Below are 10,199 nucleotides of genomic sequence, written 5' to 3'. Positions count from 1 at the left end.
CCAGTTTGCAGTAATCTATCACACACAATCCAACTGAAATCTGGTCGGCAAATGAAAAAACTGTGAAAAAACTCAATGGGTGTCAATACTTTTGCAAAGCGCCAGAAAACTTTACCTCTACAAAAGCTTGATCAGCAAGAGGTGAGGCTGATACCAAATAAGGAGCCGAGTACAAGACTGCAGCATGCTGCTTTCGTTCTGCCTCCTACATGCTTTAACATGACATCATCCTTCCACCAAACACCAAGAAATAAAATCCATCTGACGTGATGGATCCACTCCACAGATCTGAGGAGCCTCTGCAAAACTAGTTCAGATCAGACAAAACACAGAATAGATCCATTTTCTCTCTCTTTTTTTTGATTGTTGCCAAATGAATTGGGAATAAATGGAAATAAGGCGATGACTGTCTGTGTTATTTAAACACTTTATTTAAAAGTTAAAGAATTACAAAGAGCCCAGTGAACACTGAGACAACTGCTGGCCTGCTGTGTTCTTTCTTCTTTCTTCTTTTTTTTTCTGTGCAGTTGAAGAAAGGAAAAACGGAATCTGCAAGCACACACACACACGCGCACACACCCACACACCCCTCCCCCCACACACACAGGCTGTCAGCTTGGGGATACAGGGAATAAATCATAGTTGTGTTACAGGAAACACTGAAAATCCTTGAGAGTGCCCTTCAACACTTCACATAAACACCAACCCATGCACACACACACACACACACACACACACACACAGACACTCTGCAGCACTTCCTTTATCTCCTTCAGCACCTTCAGACCCACATTCCCCACTTTGCTGGTGTTAACGGGTCAGACCAGAATCACTCTCTAGACGTCTCCTCCTTTCATCAGGAAGAGTTTTTATGTTTTAGACAGAAATAAAACAGAATCAGTTTAAGCAACTCCATGTTTATGTGCACGTAATTCAATAGGATGTTTCCTGTTCCATAGCTTATAGTGAGTTATGTCTAGAATCAAAATGGCCGATTGATTTCCTGTATAAAATCACCTCCTGCTGTCATCCCAACCTGCAGCATGTCTTCTAGTTTACTTCACTTATCCTCTTATTGCACTAAATAAGTCAGGCGGTGTGTTTTAGAGAGAAAACAAAAAATGTAATGTCATTTGATGTGACTATGATTCATGCCTGAATGGGCTGACAATAACTGAAGTCTTTGTGTTTTCTGAAAGTCTTTAGCAAAGAGAATTTTTGATTTTTGAAAAAAAAATGAAGCTACAAGAATTTCCACACCACTCCAACTCTCTTTGTAACCATAGTTACTGTGTCTCTCACTGCCGCCTACACAATGCACAAAGGATACAACACTGGAGGATTGCTGCTGACCTGACCGCTGCAAGCAACATTTATTGATATAAATTACAGAGCAACATCATCGTTCACATGTTGTGGTTTCTGTCTGACTGCAGGAACTCAGGGCTGATGTCCCTGCAGCTGTTTACCATCAGTCTCCTCTTTTGTGTCACAAAGTTGAGTGTTTTTCTATGTACAGTAACATTTTGTGTTAATCTATCAATCAATCAACCAGTCGAGTTTGTTTGTATAGCGCATTTCAAAGCAGTTCAAAGTGCTCTACATCATGACAACATAAAAACATCATGAACGCACCACAATTTCACAATTTTCAACAATTGTGAAATCAGGAACAGACCTTACATTTTGTCAAGTGTCTTTGTTAAAATCATCAACACACATCAAATGTTTTGGTTAATATTTCATTTATTATGGTTCAAAAGCAGCTCTAAACCGGAGGGGATTTAGCCTTGATTTAAAGGAACTCAGTGTTTCGGCTGTTTTGCAGTTTTCTGGGAGTTTGTTCCAGATTTGTGGTGTATAGAAGTTGAATGCTGCTTCTCTGTGTTTGGTTCTAGTTTTGGATGGTGAGCAGAACCAGAACCAGAAGACATGAGAGGTTCTGGAAGGTTGATACAACAACAGCAGATCTTTAAGCTGTTCAGTGATTTATAAAATAACATCAAAATTTTAAAGTCTATTCTCTCAGTAAAGGACTACAGAACTGGGTGGTGTAGAACTCAGTGATGTTCTCTATCTTCCTAGTTTTAGTTAGAACAGCAGAGTTCTGGATCGGCTGATTGATTTTTTAGGCAGACCTATGAAGACACTATTGCAGTAGCAAACTGTGAAAATGTTATTATAGATAAACGCATGAGTTTCTCTAGATGTTGATGCTGTTCTATACTGATTAGGCTAAAGGCATTTCAAACTTTCAAAGAGCCAAAAGTCATTGTGCAACAAACAAAAAGGAAATCATTTAAACAGGGGTTCAATCAAATGAGACAGTGTGTGTATGTGTGTGAGCGTGTGTGTGAGCCGTGATGCTGCAGTCCATGCCTTGTGAATCTGCCCCAAATGTGAATTAATTTTGCCTTATAATCATCTTAAGGCCGCAGTTATCTCTGTTGCTTGTGTCTTTTGTTTTATACATTTTCCCTCCACTCAACTTTCCATTCATAAGCTTCTATGAGAACCTTCTCATAGAAGCTGCCTTCTATGAGAAGGCAGTTTCTTTTGCAATGACCTTTTGTGGCTTACACTTTGTTATGGCAATTAACAATCAAAGAGACCAACATCAACTGTTGATCCGTTTCAGCCAGTAAATATTTTCTGGAAAGATATAAATTTACTACCTAATTTGGAAAGCAGACTTACTTCTTTTGAAATATTTCAACACGATCAATTATTATTGTATCCATATTTCCTTAAAGGAATGAATGATTATTCTATTTCACATATTAAAAATCCTTTTTACGTGGTCTTATGTAATATTCAAATTTCTGGAAAACAATCATCAGCTTTACGCCATATTTATCAAAATGAACCAAAACAAGAGCTTATGTAATACATGACCTCATTTTTTGAACAAAATGACTGAAATAGTGAAGCGTTATTTCGTTTTGTTGAAGCACATCCGGATATTGGTTGTGCTGAATCGTTGTTTGCCTGCAGGGGGCAGTAGTGTATCCGGGAGTACCTCTGCTGCTCGCGGGTCGCAGAAGAAGAAGCAGCTGCTCTCTGCTCCTCGCTCGGTGAACGTTCATTCTTTCCGGAGAAGATGGCGGACCTAGAAGGTGAGTGTGCAACACATTCTGTGAGGCAGGGTCAGTTTTTACTTCTTCTCCCGGTCAAATAACGATGTTTTAACGCCTTCTCTTAGCGCGGGGTTTTATTGCCAGGCAGGCGTCTCTCTGTGTAGTTCAGCTGCTTTTATTGTAGCGAGGAAAGCGGGTTTGGGAATTTGGTCAGAGGTGCAGCTTAGATTAACTGGTGTTTTTGCAGCCATTCTGCAAAACAAATCTAATCCAAATCTCGGTATTTAGATCAGCGTTCTGCGATGAAATAGCGCGGCGTCTTTTATTAGTCGTGATTTGGGCGCGCGAGCTGCTAATGCGTGGAACAGGAAACACGTGGCGAGTCATTTTGATCAAGCAGGCTCTAAACTGTAAAAACCAATTATATGAAATTGATTGCATTGCTATTTTGAAAGTGACAGTGTTGTTTTACTGTAGTTTGGTCTGTTGTGGTTGTTGACCTGTAAAATACAAACTAGATCAGCGCCGCTGTGTTTCTGTGGAAACGATGTTTCAGAAGTAGCAACTCTTTCAGAGTGGGGTTGCATGTTCAGTGGCCTGTTAGCTGGGAGCGTTAGCTACCACGTGTTGCAAGCACGTGGAGACACCACTTAGAATCCACGAAGAAGAAGCTGAAGTTAGCGTTGATAGCAGGATTTCCGTGGCGTCCTCAAAGCTTTCAATTTAAAGCAATAACAACTATATATAAACCTTGACATTTATAATGCGCTTCCTCTGGACACCAGTCATATGAAGAAGTATCACTTGTATCACTAAACTGCTCACAGTAACTGCATTAAATTTATTAATACACTTATTGACTAAAAAATGAAATAAATAAATGTCAATTATAACAATACGAGCATTTTTTAAAATGTTTTTAAATATACATTTTTAAATGTTACTAATTGAAATTTATCAGGTCTTATTGAATGTGAATAAACGGGAAACTTGGCTGATGACTTCTTTTCAGTATTTTTTTTTAAACCAGTTTTTTTTTTTTTTTTTTTTTTTTTCAGCTTCAGCAAAGAAAAAGAAGAAGTCGAAGAAAGTTTTGGAAGAATCCGTTGGGGTTTGTAGAAAAACTTGACTTGAAGCTTCAGGTTTTCAGAGCCCCCTCCCCTGACTGTTTCTGAACAGTCTGCCTGTGTTTCCTAGGAGATCCAACAGAGTGGAGACTTCTTCATCCAGCCAGAGTCCATCGCTCCCTCCCTGGACACGTCACAGTGGCCCCTCCTACTGAAGGTCAGGCCCCAGGTGTTCCTGCCCTGATCGGGGGATTTTAGTTTTTATTTGATGTTTCAGAGCCATGTGAGATGATGAAGCGGTTTATCCATTCTCTGAGTGCCGCCGCCCCGTTCAAGTTGCTGCCCTTGCTTCCGTTCTGGGGCGGGGGCCGCTCCATGGGGGGGCTGGAGTTTTCCCGGCGTTCTGCCGGGTTACAACCAGCAACCTCACGGGGTGTGACTGGACGGGGCCGCGGCCAGGACGACTTCCTGTTCTGATCACATTTAAATTATGTATTCATAAAGCAAGTTATTCAGCTGTATGTGATTATTTTTTTTAAACAATTTAAAGACATTTCCTGTTTTTCCTCCAGAATTTCCACAAGTTGAATATCCGAACAGCTCATTACACGCCCATCCCGTGCGGCAGCAACCCTCTGAAGAGGAACATCACAGACTATGTCAAGTACGGTAACGTCACCCTGAGCTTTCTGGGCCGGTTCTGTCCCAGACCCGGTTCTGACGGCGATGCGTCCGCTCCACCAGGTCGGGCTTCATCAACCTGGACAAACCGGCCAACCCGTCGTCTCACGAGGTGGTGGCGTGGATCCGGAGGATCCTGCGGGTGGAGAAGACCGGTCACAGCGGAACCCTTGACCCCAAGGTCACTGGCTGCCTGATCGTCTGCATAGACCGAGCCACGCGATTGGTCAAGTCCCAGCAGAGTGCCGGTGGGTTCCCTTCATCTGCTGCCTATGATTACTGTTAGTCTGCATGAGCCACGTCAAACAACCGCATCATCAGGACAGAGTATGGCTTAGAATTAAAATCCCCCATTTTTTCCATACTTAATCTCATTTTAACAAATTTCTTTTCTCACTTTATTTTCTCAAGGTAATTACAAATGACAGAAAATATTTCCAAAAACTGCCTTTTATGTCAGTCATTCTTTGTATTTGACTTGAATTCAAAGGCCGATGCTGCGTGTGACACAGGTGCTGTGTCACACGCTTGCCAAACAAGATGGCCGCCCCCGGTGGCATTGTCTGAACTACGGAAACCAGATTTTCCAAAAAAAAAAAAAAAAATCTTGAAAAGCAGAAAAACAGAAGATGTGATTAATCAGTAAAACAGACGTACTGCTCAGTGAGACAATGTTTCCATTTGAAACATGGTGAAGGTCATGACCTGCTCTCTGCTCTACTCCAGGTAAGGAGTATGTGGGAATCGTCCGGCTGCACAACGCAATTGAGAGTGAGCACGTTCTGGCCCGGGTGAGCCTCCACTTTGATCAGACTGTGCTGGACTTATGGACTTAATTAGTTTGAATGCAAATATAACATAGTTTCATATGACACAGTTAGAGAAGATGTTGATCGCTGCTGACTGGTCGTCCACAGGCCCTGGAGACGCTGACCGGAGCGTTGTTCCAGCGTCCGCCGCTGATCGCTGCAGTGAAACGTCAGCTGAGAGTCCGGACCATCTATGAGAGCAAGCTGGTAGAGTACGACCCAGAGAGGAGGCTGGGTGAGGAGCTGCTTCTTACTCCAGTTCATTCCAACTTGTCCAGATGAAGCCTAGAGCCGTCCTGAGTCAGAACCAGGCGGACTGCTGTGGCAGCCGTCTTCACACATCTGCCTCCATTTAAATCTGTCTGTCCTTCCCAACAGGCATCTTCTGGGTCAGCTGCGAGGCCGGGACCTACATCCGGACCCTGTGCGTCCACCTGGGGCTGGTGCTGGGCGTCGGGGGGCAGATGCAGGAGCTGCGGCGGGTCCGCTCCGGAGTCATGGGAGAGAAGGTGAGGAGGAGTTCTGGTTCCAGCCAGAGGTCCAAAGCGTTGAGTCCAGCTCTGCTGTTCAGTGCCGAGTTGTTAATTAGCCTTTGGAAGAAGGAAGAGCAGCGGAGACACGGCGGCCGGAGCGTCCCGACCGCCGAGGCTCAGAGCTGCCAACAACGCTCATGTCCAGTGTGGCTGTATGCTTGCAGGACAACCTGGTGACAATGCACGATGTTCTAGATGCCCAGTGGCAGTTCGACCACAACAAGGACGAGACGTACCTGAGGAGAGTCATCTTCCCTCTGGAGAAGCTGCTGGTGTCGCACAAGCGGCTGGTGATGAAGGACAGCGCGGTGAGTCTTCCTCCCTGGAAACAGGCTCAACTTCCTGTTCACGTTTGTTTGTTAGCCCATTAGCCGTTACCATGACAATCTCTACTCTTCCTGGCATCCACAACATAAAAAAACATTAGTTACAAAAACGGTTCCACACACAATATAACATTAGTAACGTAGCATGTTGATTCATAAATGACGTTTAGAACACCAGGGTGTTATAAACTCGGAAAATGAGTAATAAAGCATGACATTGTTCAGAGTTCAAAGCATAGAATTAGACTAAATAGTTCAGCACCCATTGAACAAGAACATTCACTGATGCCCCATCTGGAATTTGTTTTCAGTGTCAGGACTGATACAGATGTTAATATCCAATCAGTGTCTGTTTAAAACAGGTCTGGTATTAAAATAGTGTAAAGTTTGACTGAATAAAAGTTGGTTGTGTAAAACATTTAGTGTCTTGGATACTATTTCTATAAAAAAATCAAAGTGCAGTGTGAACCTCCTCCTGCTGGTTTTTGGATCAGTTCTGTGGTTGTGACCTCTGACCCCTCTCCGTCTGCAGGTCAACGCCATCTGCTACGGCGCCAAGATCATGCTGCCCGGCGTGCTCCGCTACGAAGACGGCATCGAGGTCAACCAGGATATCGTTGTTATAACAACCAAGGGCGAGGCCATCTGCACAGGTGAGAGCGGGTTGGTCAGTGGGTTGTCATGCCGACGCCACATGATGATGCGAGTAGATGCAGCAGCTTCCGGGCCGTGATGACCTGCTATCTATCACCCTTACCTGATGGCTCCTCAGTTAACCTGCCGTCTGGTCAGACTGACCGGTAACCAGACTGAAGCCTTTCCTCTCCCTGCAGCCGTGGCTCTAATGACCACAGCGGTGATCTCCACCTGTGACCACGGCGTTGTAGCCAAGATAAAGAGGGTGATCATGGAGCGGGACACGTACCCCAGGAAGTGGGGCCTGGGGCCCAAGGTACGGAGGAAGAGCCTTCAGTTGTCTAATGGTGTTTTTCTAAGTGATGGCCGCCAGGTGGCGCTAGAGAGGCCTCAGAAAGGTGGAGGGAAAAACGAAATGAAACATTAATTTATAAATAAAATAAAGTTAAATCTGTTTTTCAATTATCGTTAAATATAGGTTAAAGTAACTTATTGAAATGTTTACTTTTGTCTTTCCGGAAGTGTTCAAAATATTTTTATTATTGTGATTTAAGTGATAAGAACTATTTACGACTATTTCCCACAAACACAAATGATGCTCTTGAAAAACATTCTCATTTGTGACGAGTTTCTTTAGGACACCAGTCACTTACAGGAGAGATATTTATATCACTAAACTGCATTTAATCATATTTTCAAATGTATTTCATTATGTAATGATATTCATTGAATACTGGAAAAAATACTGAAAATATATCCAAAAATATCCTAAAAACCACAAATATTAAACATTAATTGAAATTTCTTGCTACCACAATAATAAATTCATCTCAGATGATGATGTGATAAATTTCCACCCCTAGTGGAGATTAAATGGAATTTGATGTGATGTAAATTGCTACATATTTTCCAATCAAAAGTTTTTTAGGTAATGCCATAAACATCATATTCCTGTTTTTTTTTTTTTTTTTTTAAATCCACCACAGACAATATGGGGCAGCATTTATACTTAATTATTGAATAGTTAATAAAAGCTCAAAGCACTGGTGTGTTTGTGTGTGTGGACCAGGTTTTTATACCCTTGTAGGTACAAATCTGCTGTTTTTGTGTTTAGGTCTAAGGTGTGACTTGTGTTTTGGTTAAGGTTAAGGTCAGGGTTAGGCTTTAGAAAATAATTGGAAATCAATGTGAAGTCCCTATAAGACACGAAAACACACCTGTGTGTGTGTGTGTGTGTGTAACCTCTGGTCTGATGCTGTGTGAACCAGGCGAGCCAGAAGAAGATGATGATTCAGAAGGGCCTCCTGGATAAACATGGTAAACCCAACGGCAGCACGCCTCAGGACTGGAAGGACCAGTATGTTGACTACAGGTACCCTGCACTCACTGCTGGCCCCTGCTGGTGGCCCCCCTCACTGCAGAGAGTTATCCCTCTCTGAGCTGCCGTGCTCTCTGAGGGAGTCGCTCTGCTACATGAACTCTCTGCCCGGAGCCTCGGCCCCTGGCCAGCAGCAGCTGAGGGCCCCGCTCCCCAGAGAACAGTCTCAACCGTTTCAGGCCCTGAGGCAGTTTAACATCAATATGTGTTTTTCTCTGCAGCGCCTCCGGTGTGGCGGCCTCAGGCGACGCCTCTGCTAAGGTGAGATCACATTATCACTTTAGAACGATGGTCTTTAGGTGTGTTGTCATAACAAGCTGCCTGTCCAGCAGCAAGATAATACGGCAAGCTAATTTATCATTTAATCAACATTTCCTTCACTACCATTTACATTATCAAACCCTTCATTGTTAGTTCTAGATGGAAGGCGTGTATTTGTGGATAAATGCTCACACATACATTACGAACGACATGGCAAAATGTTAGCTTCTGGTAAAAGTTTAAAACTTCAACAGGAAGTAATCATCTCTCACAGCTGGGAGTCCAGACCCGGAAGCAAAGTGTAGAACTGTGGAACTGTGGATTTTAGGCTGGAGATTTAAAAAAAAAATTGTTTTTTTTTTTTTTTGTTTGTTTTTTTGAGGCTGAACAGAAAATAATCCGTTGTTCCCATGAAAGAATAATTTAATGACTTTTATTCAAATTGGAATGGCAATTTATTTATTTTGGATTCAGAAAAATTGTTTACTTTTCAAATTGATTAATGAATATTTAGTTTAAAGATCGTCTCGTGATATTAAATATCTTGTCATGTTTGAGGCAGGATACTGTCTGTACACAGTAAATTTTTCCCGAAGTTTGATCAGCTGTGATTGTGACGTTCTTGCAGAGGAAGAGAGAGTCAGCGGAGAGCGACGGTGAGCCGGCCCAGCCCAGCACGCCGTCTGCTGAGGACATAAAGAAAGAGAAGAAGAAAAAGAAAAAGGAGAAAAGAGCAAAACTAGAGGAGGCGGAAAAGACAGAGGAGGAGCCCGACACGCCGGTGAGTTGAAGTGGATCTCCTCAGTCTGTGGATATGACCTTTTACCAGAACTGAGTGAAGTGTGTGTGATCCAGGTCGCCGAGAAACCCAAGAAGAAGAAGAAGAAACAGAAGGAGAGCGAGCCGGCGGAGTGAACGGTGCCTCGTTCTTCCAGCCAGCCAGCTGGAAGTGAATCTCAGCACAATGTGCTGCAGCAGCTGTACTGTTGGACATGATGACGGTGTTAACTATGGACATGAATGGAGACCTGTCTCAGTACCAGAACAGTCCAATGGTCTGGTTCGGTTCAGTCCTGTTCCAGCAGCTGTACTGGTTTTCTCTCTGCCTTCCGTCCTCAGACAGGACAGACCATCATGTAGTCGACATGGAAACGGAAACGCCCTGCTCTGTTCATGGAGGTGAAAGAACACATTTGCTCGTGAAATCTATCAATTTATTTCAATCTGTAAATATTTAACTTTTTTATTTTGAAATAAAAATGTATTCTGTATTTGTCCTCGCTGGTTTTTCAGAGAATGTGTCAAACTGGTGATGTTTGCTCTTTAATCTGGACTCCTGAAGGAGCTGCTTCTGATTTAACTAGATCAATTTAGTATGGAAATGCTCAATATTTGAATTTTCAACTTTTAACTCGCATCATTCTATATAAA

At 42.9% G+C, this 10,199-nt stretch overlaps 1 protein-coding gene and 1 non-coding gene across 2 annotated transcripts; both read left to right on the top strand.

Annotated features, from left to right (window-relative positions):
* The first annotated feature begins 3,003 nt into the window (after positions 1-3,003).
* On the top strand, positions 3,004-10,039 carry dkc1 (dyskeratosis congenita 1, dyskerin). Its single transcript, XM_028036031.1, has 15 exons — positions 3,004-3,116; positions 4,136-4,188; positions 4,275-4,361; positions 4,717-4,808; positions 4,889-5,073; positions 5,552-5,616; positions 5,743-5,869; positions 6,013-6,143; positions 6,332-6,475; positions 7,026-7,146; positions 7,327-7,445; positions 8,398-8,501; positions 8,729-8,768; positions 9,397-9,549; positions 9,624-10,039. The coding sequence occupies exons 1-15, from the start codon at positions 3,101-3,103 to the stop codon at positions 9,681-9,683; spliced, it is 1,497 nt and encodes a 498-aa protein (XP_027891832.1). The 5' UTR covers positions 3,004-3,100; the 3' UTR covers positions 9,684-10,039.
* On the top strand, positions 7,183-7,259 carry LOC114156695 (small nucleolar RNA SNORD83). The gene has a single exon (XR_003598006.1). It is a non-coding gene; the product is annotated as a small nucleolar RNA SNORD83 (small nucleolar RNA).
* Positions 10,040-10,199: the final 160 nt, after the last annotated feature.

This window comes from Xiphophorus couchianus, chromosome 13, assembly GCF_001444195.1.
Source record: "Xiphophorus couchianus chromosome 13, X_couchianus-1.0, whole genome shotgun sequence".
NCBI lineage: Eukaryota > Metazoa > Chordata > Actinopteri > Cyprinodontiformes > Poeciliidae > Xiphophorus > Xiphophorus couchianus.
This window is presented reverse-complemented; position numbering and strand designations above follow the sequence as displayed.